This window comes from Cydia splendana, chromosome 14 (genome assembly GCF_910591565.1).
Source record: "Cydia splendana chromosome 14, ilCydSple1.2, whole genome shotgun sequence".
In the NCBI taxonomy this organism is placed as follows: Eukaryota; Metazoa; Arthropoda; class Insecta; order Lepidoptera; family Tortricidae; genus Cydia; species Cydia splendana.
In genome coordinates this window covers 10,578,782-10,597,880 of record NC_085973.1, presented here as the reverse complement: position 1 = coordinate 10,597,880, position 19,099 = coordinate 10,578,782, and the positions used below count along the sequence as shown (strand labels likewise).

Genomic DNA, 19,099 nt, shown 5'->3' with positions numbered 1-19,099 from the left:
GTAAAAAGTGACCAATATTCATTAAATTTAACTGCTTTCGTGTTAAAATACTACCTAGCTGAAACAACATGCTCAGTTATGACTATAGTTGATTACTTAGGTGTGAACAACTAGATGACAACAAAATTTTATGATCGCTTTACAATATTAGTTGCCAATTTATTATTTTAGTCGCCAACCTATCACTCTAAGTTCCCTATTTTTTTTTTTGGGGTGGCTTGATTTTGCTGCCAGTTTTTTTTATAAAATGATGCTTATATTTGAGGCTAATATATGTGTTTTGGCGCTCAAATATTAATGCACGGCCAAATTATATTATTATATGCCCAATGAAAGTCCCTGTTTAATATTTTAGTTGCCCGGTTAATAATAAGCCTTGTTTTATTTAATGAAATGTCATCATTTAAAAACCAAAAAGAGAAACAGTAACTGTACCCGAACCTATTAAAATATGTATAATTTTAGAAAGAAAGAATGAAAGAAAATACATTTATTTACGTCAAACAAAACCAGTTCATTACAAACAAGACATAGATCAGATGGACGTTAAAAGAACCCTCACTCAGCGTAATGGTTTTATTAACCCATCTTGTTATAAGTACTTTTATTCAGGGGCGTATTTTGAAATTTGGCGCCCCGGGCCATTACGTTTTGCCGCCCCAGAAGTCAAGGAAGAAAAACAAAATGCAATCCGGCATGCCGCCCCTGGGGGTTGGCATATGCCGCCCCTGGAGGTTGGCGCCCCGGGCCATGGCCCGGATGTCCCTAGGGTAAATACGCCCCTGCTTTTATTAATGATTGAGGGTATTTGCCAATATTTACCAATTACAATACCAATTGATTAACAATTCTTGTTACTTTTTAAAATAGGCCGAGATTCCTATTTTTTTTATTGAAATAATAGCATAGCAGAAACAAGTACCGTAAAACCACCCAACTATAATCCAAAATGTCCGAACTATTGTCCAAAACTAACTCGAATATCTTGATTTAGATGTGACTAGTTCTAACATAATTATGGAGAACCAAAAAAGTTAATTGTTATTTAATATTACTTTATAAATAATCATTATGATTATGAATTATTAATTTTGATTTCATTTGTAAAAACACACTAAGTTTCTGTTTTAATAATTTATAAATAATATTTTTATCGTACGAAGTTTTTTCACTGCCCTAGGACATCACCATTCGTTCAAGTTTCATTGTCTGCATCGGCCGCCAGTGGAAATTTCCACACTTAAACATGCAACCTTAGTCTTCACCGCTCTAGCTCAAGCAGCTCGGCATAACTCCCTCTCGCTCGCACGAAATCAACGCAGACGCTCTGACCTAACCGGTTCGTACCGCTTTAACTAATGCAGTAACCCATAACTCGTTCTCTTTCGTTTGAGGCAGCATACGTTCTATTTTACGAATAGCTCTGAGCTATGTATACTTCTCGGTCGTCGGCCAAACGATTTTTGTTAGCTGTCTTTCTCTAGAGCTTGAATGAGGTAAATTTTGTTTTCTTGGTGCAGAGCTACAGCTTCAAATCCAACAGAATACTATAGTTACCTTACTACAGCCACGTGCTCGTGGGGTTAATGACTGATAGGATAGATAGCATTGAAAATAAACAAATAATAGGCTCAATTCACAGGAACTCATACTAGTATCGATTTTTTTAATGCACTTTTTAAGATTTTTTTTGGCGGAGGAGATTGAAAAGCATAGTCGTTTGACTTTGCTTGTTTGTAGATTCATTGTTCTGTTGCAAAAAACTTACAATGCGATGTTGTTTAGAGTTAGTGAGAACGTAGGCATTTAGACATCATCATTTTGTACCTAAAATGGAATTTGCGTTATTTAGATTTTTCTTGAAATCACTAGCAGTAATCATTTATTAGTCTTTGTATTAGTTAATCTACGTCAACGCTATAAGTACTTAAGTACCTATTATCGAGGAAAATATTAGTTTTAACTTCAGTTACTTTATTAATTATTCTCTAGTCTCTATATGAATTAGATGGTTCAGTTTATAAAAATATGATAATAAAAAGGTAGGTACCTGCTCCAAAAAGTAAAGTTATATTATATATATGGTCTTGACGTAAACTACACCCATATTTTTCATAATAAATATTGTAAGTGACCTATGTTTAATAAAAAAGAATAAAACGTTAGTATTCATTATTTATTGAGTTTTTTTTGCTAAGTTTTTGTGTAATAAGTTATGAAACATATCTAATCCATGAAGGTTTTTAAGTTTAACAATTATACTTAACCTATACACCGTGTTTTTTTTGATTTCCGTTAATTTCAAGGGTGCATTCCTGAGCTTAAATCAAGTAACTTTCTCAAAGACACCGATGTTCTAATTAAGTCCATTTCGGAGATAATCCATAATTTATTTTTTTCCTATAAGGCCTCTACAAGCGTGTACACTTGCCTCAGGGCCGGCTTACATATTGATTAGTGTTTAGAATGAGTTCATACATTTGCTACTAAACTTAAGTACAATCTCGGTCGATTGATGTACGAAATGACATTGATATGTCACAGATTTCAATTGTTTGGTTGAGTTAAATGTAATGCCCGTGTTACAACAACGCTATATGCTACATTTAATAACTTTTTAAACAAAAAAAAAAAAACAAAAAAGAAAACGAAAAAAAATTTTTTTTTGAAAATTAACTATGCCATTTAGTTTTTATAAACGTACTTAACTATACCCCGAAGTTAACGGAATTCAATAAAAACACGGTGTATAATTAACTATGCAGTTAATATTAACAGTTTTCTCAATTTAATTACGTTATTAATAAATTTAAATAAGTGTGGTTTTTCTTTGCAACAAATGGGTTAGAGATGGGGTAAGTACCTACAATTTATCGACAATGTCAAAATAAGTAAAAGTTTTTTTTTTCTATTTCTATTTAGGTTTGTCGAAGGGATAAGTATATCTTAGCAAATAAAAATACAATTTAATGTCTAGTATAAGTTCTATAAAGCGTACATTTATCTAAGCAGCTGTATAGACCGTCGCTAGTAAAAAACTTTCCATACTCTTTTCTGTGTAACGATTGCAGCAAGAAATCATTGTGTCGTCGCATGTAGAAGGCATCGCCAGATTGGAATAAATATTTTTAAGACATGTTTATAAACCAGACGACGTAGTGTCGCCAATGAATGTCGTTCACAAGATAACTTACATTTATGATAAATTAGTCTACTTTATTCTAACTAACATTTTAATGTTTTTAATATCGTAAAATAAAAAACAAAATATTTTATAATTTTTAATTTAGCGGGACACCGTCATCTCCATTAGTAAAATAATATTAAAAAAAAAATCTGATTTTGTAATAAAAACAGCATTTTTTATTCTTAAAAAAAAAACAGATATTAAAAAAATCTTTTATTTCAGACAAGTAACATTTTTTTTTTCACTACAAATTCAGCTTTCTGTTGATAAATTTACTTATCTAAGTATTTTAATAATTTAAGTAACCGCACGACGATTAAAAAATAATGTTAGTAAAAAAGTATTTATTTGGGGTTGAACTGCTAGAAAATTTTCCCCAGACACGCTAAATAATTACCTTTTATACGTCCTTACTCAGTCCTATTAAAATTAAAATATTAAAATGAAAAATATTATTTTATCTGGTGCCATTAAAAAATGTAGGTAAGTACCTACTTTAATTTTAAAGCTTAATCATTAAGTATTTTAGATACTTAAATAGTTAAATTTAAATTAGGTACATACTTAATAAAAATAAAAAGTACCTACCTGGGTACAACTACAATATAGCATGAGGTAGGTAGGTACGCCTAATTGTAAATTATTTCCAGGTCCAGACTATCCGCAACCATTCTGACTCTGATAAAATAAAAGATGATTGAAAAAGGTGATCTTCTGAACTTAATAGAATTGAAGGTCTATTCGAATATTAAAAGCTGATTTTGATTTGATATTACTCGCAGTACATCTCGCTCGCAGCAGAAAACTTAAAAGTGAGATAGACAGGTAGTAAAAGTTCGAATAGGCCTCTTGGTTGAAAATTCCTCTTTAGAACAAGTCTCGACTCGTTGAATTCTTAACAAAAAGATAACTATCAAAAAACGCGCCTTTACAATGTAGGTATTCTACTGTACGACACGAGGCCCGAGTCTCTACCAAAATAAATCATTATGAATAAAACATTAAACCTACATATTTGCTCATCTTTTTAAATAATTGCTTTCCTTTCATGTAATGTTTACCTATCAGAAAAGGTGTCCAGTCCTACGCTTAAAGTCTGGGTTTTGCGTTCTTGGTTTTAACTTTTAAGGGTTTCAAGAAACTATTCGAAACTATTTATTAAATTACGGATTTCGTCAACTACGTAACGTTTGAATCGAACTGTTGTAACTATCACTTTTTATTCATAATTTCATTATTTAAAAATCAGATAGTATAATATAATAGGTAAGTATTTAAGATGTACAAAAGGCCAAGCGGGTACATAATGTTTCATTGACAAATAGCCTGGAAAGGGGAGAGGATCAGGAGAGTCCTGCTCCGGGATGGGCTCCTGAAGATAGCAGCAATGCCTACAAGTGAACCATTCCATATCACTAAAAGCGGTTAGTTATTAGGTACATCTACCTTTTTGCAGGACACTTTCTATACGAAATTATGGGGAAAGGCATGTATCTAATAGCAAAAAGGATGTTTATTATGATCATCTTTTTCTGCAGAAAGTGTCCTCCTAAAAGGTAGGTGTAATAACCAGACATCGTAAATTTTATAGTTTTTTTGGTGCAGCGGAGTGGTGTTAACGGAATCGGCATAGATAATTCCAACTGAAATGGTAAATTAAGGTTAATATTAACGTAATTAACGCTAATTAATCATTAGGGTTGAAATTGTTTATACCAATTCCGTTAACACCACTCCGCTGCATTGAAAATGCTATAAAATTTACGATGTCTGGTAATAACCTACATTAAGTATAAGTTTCATGTTATACATCGAAAAGCTAATAAAAGCTTGTAATAGGTCAATAAATTTTGTGACCATTGAAAAGTGTCAAACGATGAACGACGCCACGAGCGCATTTTACACCGAAAATTACGAACACGTTTTAGAATTTTGGCACATGCCACCGTCGCTGTTTTCATCCAAAACTGTCTTAAAGTGAAGGGTATAAAACTCATAACAGGTTATTTAATACCTATACTGTTTAGTGAAAAATAACCAATTATGCTGTAAATAAACCTCGCTTTCAGGAGACTTAGCGTTTTATTTTAGTGAAAATATCATTAGCGGGCGTCTTTATTTTAGGCACATACTTACTTATTTGCTCCCATGTGCTTAGGCCGCATGCATAGATTATACAATGCCCGATGTACTAACTTCTCGCAAATTAGGTGACAAAGCCAACCCAGAGTTGTAAGAACCAGATATAAAACACCGATTGACTTTCGTAACCTCGTATCTTATTAGTTTGGGCTTGCTTGAAATTTCGACTTTAATTGTATGTTGCCAAGAGTTAATGTGTGAATCAATTCCCAAATGTATTAGGCAATAGATAGCCATTCCTTCAGAAGTGAATACGTTGAATGAGGTGAAGAAATACATTGGCCTGTGTGTCATAAATACGAACCAGTGACGTGGAGTTACGCCACATTCTTGGCACGGGTTTTGTTTATCCCGATGCCCGTGAATCCGCCATATGACCGGGTTCACCGCAATACATTCTCATTGACGTATAGAATAATCCTCGTTGACCAGAAATGGAGCGATACGGGTCAAGGCGGCCGGAAAGCGGAACCTGAAAATGTATGGAGGGGTTATGAATAGTGTAGTTTGCTTTTTTATACGACTCTGCGCTTAAAAAAACTTCCAACTGACTTCCGAGTGAGTGGTAAGCACAACATAAAAGGACTCCAGCCGAGCCGAGACTAAGTTTTATTTTTTACAGATAGGTAATTAAGAAGAAATACATACTTAGTTTCAAACTTTGCGATATTGTTGCGTAAAAATAAAACCCTAGCCTAGCTTAATTATATTAGAACTCTGCGTAAAAATGCAACTGCGGTCTTCCAATACTCCTTTTCTCCTTCCCGCATTTTAGTAGGGGAGGCCAAGAAGCGATTTTTATGTTTACTCGAGCGCGTCAGGTTAAGATATGAGTGATATCTTGCTACCCCGTGTAGTCTACCTTTACCCCTTTTAGCCATCTATGTTGAGCCGTTGGTTGGTGGGGGGGTTCAACAAATTGTTAAGCAGATTGTGGGTTTGGTCATATTAGTCCAAATTAACGCTACAATTGTGCTATTACTAAATATGCTAATTATTTGCACGCTTTTCCTTAATCTGACTGTTACAATGTAAAAATTAGGCGTCAAACTTGTGTTCGTCAGATTAAGAAAATGCCTACAAATAAGTGTTTTATTAAGTTATAGAAAAAATATAGCATTAACGTGGACAAAAACGACCAAACCCACAAACTGCTTAACGATTTTTTAAACCTCCACCAACCGCTTGAAATTGTAGACGCTTTCCGGCTCGCTGGAAAAATAAACTTTATATAACTTTTTTTTCTTCTTATCATCTAAGATTTCGATTCCATAAATATTTTTAAGTAGATTGAGTTACAAGTGAAGGCTAAGGCACTGGGTGCAAAGTAAAGCCGTCTCCACTGATAACAAACAACAAACCATTATACCAACAGATTCTTCAACAACATTCTTCGTCCACCTTACTGAAGCTCACCGTACGCTACGTCTGTATACTTGGTCGTACCTACGTTCTTCATTCTCGCAAGAAAACGGGGAATATACATAGAGATGCAATAACTACGTTAAAAATGTTACGGCGGTATTCGACCTACAACTTCGAGCAACACGGAAGGGAGGCGGCATTCGCACTATTTCCCCTCTGCCGAGGTACAAGATTAGCGCGTCAATCTAATCTAGCGCGGGTAATAAAACTAGTTGCACTTGGATTTTTCACTAGACCGAGTCCAGACGCGCGCGTGAACACTGCTGCACAAAAATGCCTGTTTGCTCGGTTTTTTGTTATAAAAAGAGGTCGGGGACATCAAATTTACAAAAAGAAAGTGTTACATTTCAAATGTAATATTTTTTTTTACATATCATACGTTTAATTACATTCAAACACAATTATTATATTTTAGTCTCATGTAATTGTTGGATTTATCGATTTTGCTCGCTCAGTACAAATTGCGGATCGGTCGAGCGACAAATCCGACTTCTCATCTCTCAGCATACAATAACATACTTCAATGAAAATGTGTTAGTGTGCGTGTTGTGACACTTGTCACTCGTCCGTACACAAAAAGAGATCGAGGTTTGCAAGATTTGTCTTTGACGTGTGACATTTTCTATGTATTTGTGTCGTTATTACAGATTGGATTTTGTATGTAAGTGTGTGAGAAGTGCGACTGTGTGCACCTTTCCCCCCGCGAAAAATGGCAGAAAGATTTGTACGGTGAGATATCGCTTGGGCCCCTCCCTTCCGATGTGTCGGAAGCCGGTGTTGCTCGAAGACCTACAATGACAACGCACCTCGGGACTGTTTGTGTCACAGTCTAGAGAAAGAGGGACTACAAATCAATTAATCAAAACCAGAAGAAAATCGAATCCACAGCAGTACTAATACGGAATCCCCAGTACTTCGCAGGAAGAAACACTAAGGCGAGAGCGGCTAATGATTTGAGATACTATCCGAGATAACGTAATAACGACGGGGCTATCCAGGTTTCTACAAATGAGGGGAAAGGGGAGGGTCATAATGCAGTCACACATCCTCACACCTAGTATTTATTACACACCAAGTATAGTATCTATCTACCCCGTGCTGACTTTACGATGCCTTGTATTCGGGTCGGCTAAAAATCTCCCGTCTCTCCTACTATCCTGACTGCAAACCCTACACTCCTGTCCTATCTACTGGGTGCTCCGGTGTCTCGGGCAGGCTGCGGGCGCCTACGGAGGGGTGGCAGGGGTTGTTGCGTAATAAGCTGGTTTGCGCGCGTACTTTGTTTGATTTCGCGTTTGAGGCTTAGCCGGTGTGGGGTGACGCTGACACCTCCACTGACTCGAGGCCGCTTAGGTTGAATCAGCAGAGTCATGCGAGCTTACAGGGCTATTTGCCCCAACTTCGCCTCCCCCCTATAGTCTCCTCTTCCTAGTCCTTGCTGCAGGATCTGCTGGCTGGAGTTGCCCCTAGTATCAGTATCAGTATCAGTATTATCATCTAAGATTTCGATTCCAATAGGTCCGTACGATGCAACGAGCAGGAGGAGCGGACCGTCAACGCGCAGCAATAAATCTTCGAAGTCGTCTTCGCTGTATCGTTCGTTCGTACATGAGACCGACATCAGCATAGAAGGAAAAAAGAGTAAAGATGATAATGTCCAACTCACAGAGCAGCGTGAACCAGGTCTCGGTGGGCTGCCGCGTGAAGATCTTGGAGCCGCCCTCGAGGACTCGCAGCTTGATCACCGTCTCCGACGACACGTTGATGCCTTGGCTGAAACATTCCCAAAGGTTATGCCTGTGCCCGTAATCTGGCCGACCACTTACAAAGATCTACATTGATTTAACTGACCTCGTGCAGGGTCTCTAGATCTAGAACAGTATCGCATCGACGCTCGAGTAACTACACATTTAGCATCGTCAGCTCCCCAACTATTTTAAAAAACAGCAAATATATAATTAGTTACTTATGTAATGTAGGTACCTACAACACAAATCTAATAAATAATGCAATATTATTTATCAAAACCGCTTCTGTCGAACACTGGACAGTACAATTCAGAACGATGGCAACAAGCGTCCTTGTCAGACTGGAGACCGATTTGATTCTATTAAAGAACCTTCTCGGCGGTTGTCGAAGGAACAGCATTGCCTGTTTGGTGCCCTACTTACTGTAGTACACTTATTTACTGTTATAGGCATAAGTGTCTTTCACGATTCAATATTTTATATTCAAATGCCCTTAAATTGTACACAAAAAATATTGGTATCACGCGCCTCCATAAATAATTAAAGAGTAGAAAAAAAAACATACCAATCCGCTGATGATTTATCTACTTTTGTTAGGTACCTACCTAATTTATCACTTAAGTCAGCCTTACAGCAGTCAATAAGTAGGTATTTCTTACAAGTAGTGCCAAGATTTTTGCATACTTTATGAGTTAGATATAGGTACATTTTATTTTAAAGTTTAGATATACCTATATCACATATCAGTCTTCAGTTGGTGTCGAACGATAAATCATTTTAGTAGGCATGCATTACAATAATCAACTGAAACCTACAGAGACATCTGTCGCTTAGTAGGAGCATCAATGTTATAACACCCACAGTTACATGACAATCGAGTTTTCCTACTCGCCACTAGATGGCGTGCTTTTAGTATTCAGTTGGCCGCAAAAAGTCTACGTATTTCATTGTAGCTATTATAGATGGCAGCTCGTGTCTTATTTTGCATGTGCGAATTCGCATCCAACATCCAACACGAAGACTGCCCTGAACTTTAATCACGCCTCACCCCATCAAGAAGGGGAATAAATGACATTTAAACTATTTTGGGAATCATTTTGTCTCATAACATAAAACAGATACCTACTGTTAGTGTCTGAATAAACTTAAGCACGGTTTTTATGAAACTGTCTGAAAACAAAGGCTTTTGTAAACATTTCAGATTCGCATTGGTATCCCGTTTCGCGGTTAAATGACGTTAGCCGAACTTCAGGGTGAATCTTCATTCCACCTAGATGCAATTTCATTGTCCAATGTGTATTGTATTGCGTCTAGAGTGAGACGCACTAACATTGGACAAAGAAATTGGACAGGTGGAATACCACCCTAAGACGAATCCTACAGGAAGTATCAAACATAAGTTTTTGACGACCGGTCTGGCCTAGTGGGTAGTGACCCTGCCTGTGAAGCCGATGGTCCCGGGTTCGAATCCCGGTAAGGGCATTTATTTGTGTGATTAACACAGATCATGAGATGAGTCATGGGGGTTTTCTATTTCTATGAATTTAAGTATTTCTAAATATGTATACATTATATATATCGTTGTCTAAGTACCCACAACACAAGCTTTATTGACCTTACCGTGGGGAATATTTATTATCTGCTAAATTGATTGTTAGTGCAACCGATGTAGGTATATAAAGAAGTTATTCCTGGCAAAAATATGACATGTAATACGAAATATTAATGTATAAGTAATTTCCTTTTATATGCGTGAAAATCTCTATTTAAAATCCTAGCTGATAACACAAAATAAATTACACTCGTATTTTTTATTTATTTATTCAATCTATTTGCTCTTCCAGCCTCTTCAACAATGTACTTGCCTACTGTACAGTCAACTGTAACAATATGGGTGTAGCCAAAACTTATTCAAAAATATGTCCCATAGTTCTTAATTAGCTGACATAAGAGCTATGGGACGTATATATATGGGGCTATTTTTGAGATGATTTGTGCACCCATATTTTTACAGTTGACTGTACAGTACAATAAAATTGGCTACAAATATAATGACCACCAAAAAATACTTTGGTACCCTAAATAAAAAAATCATGCTTACCAAAAAAAATTACTGAACACCAAAATAATAAGGCCTAAAATTACAAAAGTACCACCGTTTTAATTACGACTGCACTTCAAATTGTATTCGAATACCAAATATATTGAATGATCACCAAAAATCATTAATGATCACCAAATCTTGAAGACCAAATTAATGCGATATTTTCACCTAAATAAACCACTATGATAACCAAAAAATGTATACATATTACCAAATAAAGTAAAATGATGCCAAAATTACTAGCCCCTCCCGCTCAACCCCCCCGTACCTCGCACCTCATACCTACCTAACCTAACCTACTTTTCTAGTAGCATACTGAAACGCTACTAGAAAACTAGGTTAGGTTAGGTTTGAACTGCTATCAGTTAAGTGGGCTAGGTTAGCACTACGACGCTTACAGAAACGAAATGCTACTAGAAAAGTGGGTTAGGTTAGGTTTGAACTGCGACCCATACAGAAACGAAATGCTACTAGAAAAGTGGGTTAGGTTAGGTTTGAACTGCGAACCATACGGAAACGAAATGCTACTAGAAAAGTGAGTTAGGTTAGGATTGAACTGCGACCCTTACAGAAAAGAAATGCTACTAGAAAAGTGGGTTAGGTTAGGTTAGAACTGCGACCCTTACAGAAACGAAATGCTACTAGAAAAGTGGGTTAGGTTAGGTTTGAACTGCAACCCATACAGAAACGAAATGCTACTAGAAAAGTGGGTTAGGTTATGTTAGAAAAAGGTGACGAAGTGGATTAATTAATTTAATAGGATAACGATATATTAATTAAATATTTGCACATTTTTAATTAAAATGTGGTTACAATTTTGGTGGTCATTTACTATTTTTGGGTTTACAATGATTATTTTGGTGTCATTTTATTTAATAGGATAACAAGACGTAAAAATTTGGTTATCATTTCACATTAAAATGGGGTTTGTAATTTTGGTAATCATTTACAATTTTTGGGTTAATAATGATTAGTTTGGTGTCATTTCCTTTAATAGGATAGTAAAATGTAATAAATAATAATCAAAATCATTTCACATTAAAATGGTGTTACAATTTTGGTGATCATTTATTATTTTAGGGTGGTAAAGTAGATTTTTTTGGTATTAAATTTTACTAAATCTGGTGATCAGTTAAATAGCAGCCAATAAAATTGTAAGATAGCGTTAACAGATTGCACAATAGTGTGGGAAAGTCGTACCCCCAGTTAGGGTATCAATTACCCATCATCAGGCGGGGCGAGAGATTTCCCCAGACTACGATTAGGTCCATCCATCTAATGAGCACGTGACTTGTCACCAGCTACGACTTAGTTTTGTAATATTAAATAAATATTATTGTAGCCTCCTAAGGCCCAAGGTTCTACCTATAGTACTTAATAATTTCGATGAAATTTAAACCATATTAAAATAGGAATTCATAGAGTTGCAATTGTTTTGTTTCGTTAAATTTTCTAACAAAACATACTCAACTCTATTCCCTGCATTATAGGTTCAAATTGGCAAATTTTGGATTTTTCATCTGTATGGCTGGGCCTTAGGAGGATAGGACAATCTTACACAAATCGACCTAGTCCCAGTAGTCCCACAGTAAGGTCAGTAAGCCACAGGCCCACCGAGTCCTACCCCACCCTAATACCCCTACCCGAGCCTATCGTAGGCCTAACCGACGGTATATAGAGTTTTATATAAATAGATATACACATAGATAAGATAATATAAGATTTTAATATTTAAACGAAAACATAATTGCGCTAAAAGGTAAACATTACATAGAGAACATCCATAACTCAGAAACAAATATTTGTGATAAAGACACAAATAAATGCCCTTAACAGAGTATGAACCCGGGACTTCCTGATCTACCGACTAGTAATATGTAGAGTCGCACCATGCTAACTCTGCATTGCATTTGCAATGACGCAGTATGGCAATATAATCATTAATGTCAAATTTCTATAAAAATACGATGTTTATATTATATTATAAGTTTTTATTCGTTTTTTATTAATATCATATCTTATCTAAACTAACTATTCGTTTTAATGGGAACAACATACAACAATTAATTTACATAAAACAACATTAGAATTAAAAATTACATAAATTAGTAACTACCTATAAATACAGTATAAAAAACCTATAAAGGGCCCAATCATAAATAAAATGCCCCGTCCAACAGTTCGGCCTGCGGCATGGACCCCATTACGCTGGCGGCGTTACCTCTCTGTACCGCTAGGGCGATACGCTGAGAGAGGTACGCGCCAGGCCTACGGTCCCCTGTGGAATCGACCAGCCGCGCCGACAAAGCCTTCATAAATGTCTTCATGTCGGATGACCAAGGTCCCAGAGTCTCAACTGCAAGCGCCGCAAACTCATAGTCGTTAACTAAGGTCGAGTATTTGCGGCATTCGTCCTTCTTCGCTAGTCAAATAAACTACTATCTCTCCCTGTAGGTCATTTAAACTTTACCATAACGAGGTGGTAACTTAACGACATCGAAATTTCCATTAGACGAATTAGCTGACACGTGCCGTACACAGTGTTACATTGGCGCGAAATTCACACTCACACTCGCCCCAAACTACCCTAATCAAATTACGCCCCATGCAATTACTTGTAAAACGAATTCTTTTATGGTTGTGTCGATGACAACTGACAAGATAGTGGCGGGTAGGTTTAGTGTAGCAAAGATATATGTAACTGCACTTTATTCTCTTTGAGTGAGTGAGTGTAACAAATAAAGTTTGATTATAAAAACTAACCAACTAACTATATAGTAGTATACTTAGCGATACCGCGTGTTGCTATCGGAAATTCGGCAAGCAAAACCATTCTTAAAAGTCGTAAAACTCGGGAAAAGTATCTCGTTTACAAATCGAACTACACCAGAAAAGCACTAATGGTCGAATTTATAATTTTTATATAAGTGGATCTGAACTAAATTAAAACAAAATGCTGAACGAAAATTGAAAATATACGAAATGGTAAAACAATATCTACACCGATACACACAGATACCTACCAGATATACAGATTAGTCTTGAGAACAAGAAAAAAAAATCTAGATACATATTTTAAGACTTGTAGTAATTTTGAATAATTTTGCGGTTTAGACTCACTTGTTTTTAGTCACTCGCGCGACATTTTTCGGAGAGTCTAGGTCTCCTTTCTCAAGTACTAACAGTGCAAGCAGCGTTCACGACGACAACCGCGTGTCGCGTACTTGTAATTACTTGTACTTAAGTAATTAAAATATTTCTTAACATTTTTAGACAATTTTTTTATCCTTTACTGAGATGGATGGTTACCTAGCCCGCAAAACACTCAGAACACCCAAACCTAACTTGACGATTTTGTGATTAAATGGAATATAAACACATTTTTTACACGAATTACAGGCAAATCACAAAACTTTTCTATAGTCAGCATCAAATTCGCTGACAGTATAGGGACGTTTGTGAGGCTTAATTGTGGCGCTGTATCTTAACAATTGCTCTACATAGAATGGTATTTAATGTATTGTGATTATAGTGACGCGAATTGTATTTGACTATTTATTTCTTATTTTTTATTTCTTTGTTGACTTTTATCTTTATTTTATCAAATGACATTTATATTAGAATAAGCTTGATGTGATGACATTTTTTTTCTTTATGTATAATTTTTTTATTGAATGTATTGAATTTTTAAATGTTTTAATGTTAATAATGTAATTAATGTGTAAGTGTTTTGGTCCAGCACTGTAAACTTGCATGTGGTTTTAAATAAATGAAATGAAATATATTATAGCTGCAAAAGTGGTCAATAAAATAGTTCGTTATTACAACATTATTTAGTAGGTACGGAGTGACGAACTATTCGGCTACTTTGGCTGCTATATAATTATAATATAATTTATTTGACGCTGACTGTACCAGTTGTGTTTATCTGCCGACATTCGCAAGCATTTTTATAGCGTACATGCTCTGATAACATCTTAAATAATTCTGGTTTAGTGTGTCGTGTATTTCCGCATATTATTGGCTCATGGCGAATGCATGGGCAGTAGAACCAGGGGAGGGGTGGCCCTGAGGGAATTGGCATACGGCGGGGCCCGATAGTCGCACCTGCTCTCGCGTTCCTATAGAAGTACCTATATATAGATATACCTAACATTTTGTACGATTGTGTACTACTTGTGGGCTACACGATGATATTTAAGTATTGACTGGCATGAACTAAACGAAAATTGGAATAAAACGAATTGTATTATCAATGAGTATGGTTAAATTCTAAATGAGTTGCATTTATATTTTCCAATTGACATTGAAAATTATTTATCACTAGATTTATGCTCTTGGTGTGGAAGATAGTGTTGTAATTCTTAATCATATTTTTATCTATCAGCCACCTGCACTAATTTCTGATAACACTTATCGGATTGACTGTATTATGATTACTTTTGGACGATATTCTAATGCGTCATTCATTTAGAAAGCTTGGTTTCACCCGAGCGGTTTGCTGTCACACGTCCATTTAAATTTAATAATGAGTGCTTTGTGACAAAAAAAAACTACAAACAGTAACAATGAAGCTGTTGTCAATATTTATCATATTTCTCTGGCTGAGGACCAGTGTAAAAGGTGATTGTGTGATGCGAGAAGACTGCGGCGTCTTTGGAGGATTCGAGAAAGCTTGCTACTATAATGGACCAGCTTTACCAGTTTTAGACGGGTTAACACCAGAAGAACGCGACACAACTCTTGAAATAATAGAAAGAAGATGCCCGTTTCTCTTATACGATGAGAATGATAATAGATTACCCGACGATCAAGTGCTGACGTGTTGCGACAGTGTGCAGCTCGCGGGCATGGCTCGGAGTCTCCTGATGGCTGACGGCGTGCTAGGCCGCTGCCCAACCTGCATGCGCAACTTTCAGCGGCAAATTTGCGCAATGAACTGTTCACCTGACCAAGCACGATTCGTAGAAGTGAACACAACGACAGAATCAGATGTGACGTATGTTAGTGAAGTACACTACAGGGTGTACAACGACTTCATGATCGACGCACACGCTTCTTGCGCCGGAGTGATAGTTCCGCAAACTGGTATGCCCGCTATCAACATGATGTGCGGTGATGCTCCTGTCTGCGATGCTGACGCCTTCTTCGGCTTCACCGGCGATACTTCTTCCAACCCTCTCGCGCCTGTTCAAGTGAACTTCTTAAGGTGGCCGACTCCGGAAGACTCGATGAACGCTCGTGCCCCACCGTGTAACGAAACCAGCTTCGATGACTTTCCATGCAGTTGCGTCGACTGCTTTAATGTGTGCCCGTCCGGTAATGAGCCGTATGTTCCTGAAATGTGTACAGTGGCCTCATTGAATTGCGCAGCTTTTTCTATTGGACTAATAGTTTGCATAATAACTGTGGGCATATTCACCTTTCTTACGGTAAGAGAAGCTAAAAAATACAGACAGTTTACTTCACAAGAAAGGTCTAAGCCACTACAACCGAAAAAACCAAAGTTGAATATGATGCAGCGTATGTTTCAAAAAATATTCTCTAAAATAGGTGCCTTTTCAGCTAATAACGCGGTTCTAACCATTATGCTGACTTCATGGCTTGCTTTCGCTGCCTTGTTCGGCGTGTTCCAATTAAATCTTACAGCAAATCCGTTAGAGCTCTGGTCTTCGCCAGATTCTACAAGCCGAGCTGATTTCAACTATTTTAATTCAAGATTTGGTCCATTTTATAGAACTGCTCAAGTTTACATGCAGATAAAGGGGTTAGATTCGTTTGAGTTCAACAATGTGACATATGGACCAGCGTTTAGATTGGAAGCTATTGAAGAATTAGTGAGATTAGAAGACGCTATTTTGAATATAGGCAGGGACAACGGTAGAGTGACATTAGAAGAAGTGTGTTTTGCACCTTTACGCCAGCGCGGTGGGGAACAGTTGCTAGACCAGTGCACGCTTATGTCAGTATCCGTTTACCTAGGGAGTAATCGAAACAACATCAATAACCAAACATATTTAAACCAAATTACTGGTTGTGTGAACAACTTTTACGGGCTGGACTGCTTGGCATCATGGGGAGGTGGTTCGGAACCAGAAATAACGTTTGGTGGGTTTGATGGTGATGACATATTCAGTGCCGATACTCTGTTAATAAATATACCCATAGCTAATCATCTATTGCAAGCTGATTTGGAACCTGCCCTAGAATGGGAAAATAATTTTTTGGAGTTAATGCACGAATATGCTGCTAACGGTAAACCAGATTTTGTAGATGTAACTTACGCTGCGGAAAGATCTATAGAAGACGAGATCGAACGAGTCTCCGTAGCAGAAGCTATCCCCATAGCAATCAGCTATGTGCTTATGTTCGTATATGTAACTATTTCTCTTGGTAATATCAGATATTGCAAAACGTGGTTTGTTGATAGTAAAATAACGGTCGCTCTAGGAAGTATAACGGTGGAAGTTATTGCTATTCTTTGTGCCATGGGCACAATGGGATATGCCGGTATAACATTAACGTTGCTAGCAATTAATGTGATTCCATTCTTTGTATTATCCGTTGGTATTGACAACGTATTTTTAATGGTAAATACAATTCATAGCATTGAGAGCAATTTAAAATCCTACGATGATTATAAACCTGACATGAACCTGGAACAAAAGAGAATATATATCTTCTCCAAAATGATGGGCAAAGTAGGACCTTCCATGTTTGTAGCGTCTGTCACTCAAGTGACGTGCTTCGGCATTGGTGCTCTAGCAAATTTCCCAGCAGTAGTTACATTTTCAGTATTTGCCTGTATTTCCTTGGGATTTCTGTTTGTATTTCAAATAACAACAGTCGTCGCTATATTGTCTTTAGATTATAAACGAGCCTTCCAGAATAGGTTTGATATTTTTTGTTGTATTCAGAAAAAAATTCTTGATGACGAAAATCCTCTCACTTCCGAAACTCCTCGCATGAGTCTTACACAAAAGTTAATGGAGCCATACGCCAAGTTTCTTCTTAATTGGAAAGTGAAAATTTTTGTTGTTTTTGTTTTCATTGGTATGCTAGTTGCAAGCATATTTCTCATCCCGAGAATAGAAATTGGCTTAGATCAAGAAATGGCTTTGCCGCAGGATTCATACGTATACAAATACTTACAGTCAGTAAGTGAGCTCCTCCGCCTTGGCCCTCCTGTATACTTCATTCTTAAAAGCGGCTTAAACTTTACCAACACAGAACATCAAAACCTTATTTGTGGTGGCCAATTATGCAACGATGATTCCCTAATCATTCAAATATTTTTAGCAGCGCAGCATGAAGAAATTACCTACATCTCTAGAAGTTCTAATTCTTGGTTAGACGATTATTTTGACTGGTCTAGTCTACAAGGTGCATGTTGCAAGTACAATGTCACAGACGGAAGTTTCTGTCAAAGTTCAGATATGTCTCCTGAATGTCTAAATTGCGTGATCGAAAGAGATGAAGAGACAATGGGGCTGCGGATGTCCGCAGAGGCATTTAATCATTATCTTCCATTTTTCTTACAAGATACTCCTACTGAAACATGTAGTAAAGGAGGTTTAGCTAGTTATTTCAACGGTGTTAATTATATTCTAGACTCGGAGGGCAGGGCCTCCGTGCACGACTCTCACTTCATGGCATACCACTCCCCGTTGTCCACGTCTCACGACTACATCACAGCAGTTCGATACGGTTACGAAGTTAGCCATAACATTACAGCTATGATAAAGGAGCGCACGAATTTAGATGTTGAGGTCGTCCCTTACTCAATTTTCTATGTTTACTACCATCAATATTTGACAATGTGGAGAGATACGTTCAGTTCGATCGGTTATTGTCTCATCGGAGCGATGATATTCAATCTCATAGCTTCAGGGTTTAACGTATTAACCACATTCGCTGTGTTGTGCACCACGATTATGGTGGTAGTCAACATGATGGGCGTTATGTATATTTGGAGCATTCCTCTCAACGCTGTGTCAACCGTCAATTTGATCGTCTCCATTGGTATAGCTGTGGAGTTTTGTTCACATTTGGCATATGCGTTTGCTACCAGTTCAGTTGCTAGGGAGGACAGAGTGGAGGATGCCCTCAAGACAGTAGGAGCGACTATAATAACCGGTATAACCTTTACGAATATACCAGTTGTAGTTCTAGCATTCTCTTACACCGAAATAATTGAGGTGTTTTTCTTTAGGATGTTCTTTAGTTTAGTCGTTTTAGGCTTTTTACATGGGATGATATTCTTCCCAGTGTTCTTAAGTTATTTAATTAATATAAAATCAAAATAATTTCCAAGTGAATTCATGTTGTTAACCCCTTTTCTGGTATAACAAAACCTATAGGTAAATATAAATTGTCAAATGCATGAGAAAGACACATATTATTATTGTAATTTTAGAATTAATCCTGAAAAAAAAGGTAAGGATATTGAGATCTTATGTATAAAAAAAACTCTGTAGATATATGCCTACTCGC

The 19,099-nt window shown here is 36.8% G+C and overlaps 1 protein-coding gene and 1 long non-coding RNA gene across 2 annotated transcripts in view; both read left to right on the top strand.

The window, feature by feature from the left end:
• LOC134796819 (uncharacterized) overlaps nt 1–19,099 on the top strand; it is a 250,822-nt gene that overhangs the window by 133,594 nt on the left and 98,129 nt on the right. The gene's annotated exons all lie outside the window — the stretch shown is intronic.
• On the top strand, nt 14,967–18,919 carry LOC134797177 (NPC intracellular cholesterol transporter 1 homolog 1b-like). Its single transcript, XM_063769433.1, has one exon. The coding sequence runs from the start codon at nt 15,175–15,177 to the stop codon at nt 18,910–18,912; it is 3,738 nt and encodes a 1,245-aa protein (XP_063625503.1). The 5' UTR covers nt 14,967–15,174; the 3' UTR covers nt 18,913–18,919.

Bases quoted from the DNA above. Each gene is read 5' to 3' on its own strand.
- LOC134797177 (XM_063769433.1), top strand. From the start codon at position 15,175: ATGAAGCTGTTGTCAATATTTATCATATTTCTCTGGCTGAGGACCAGT.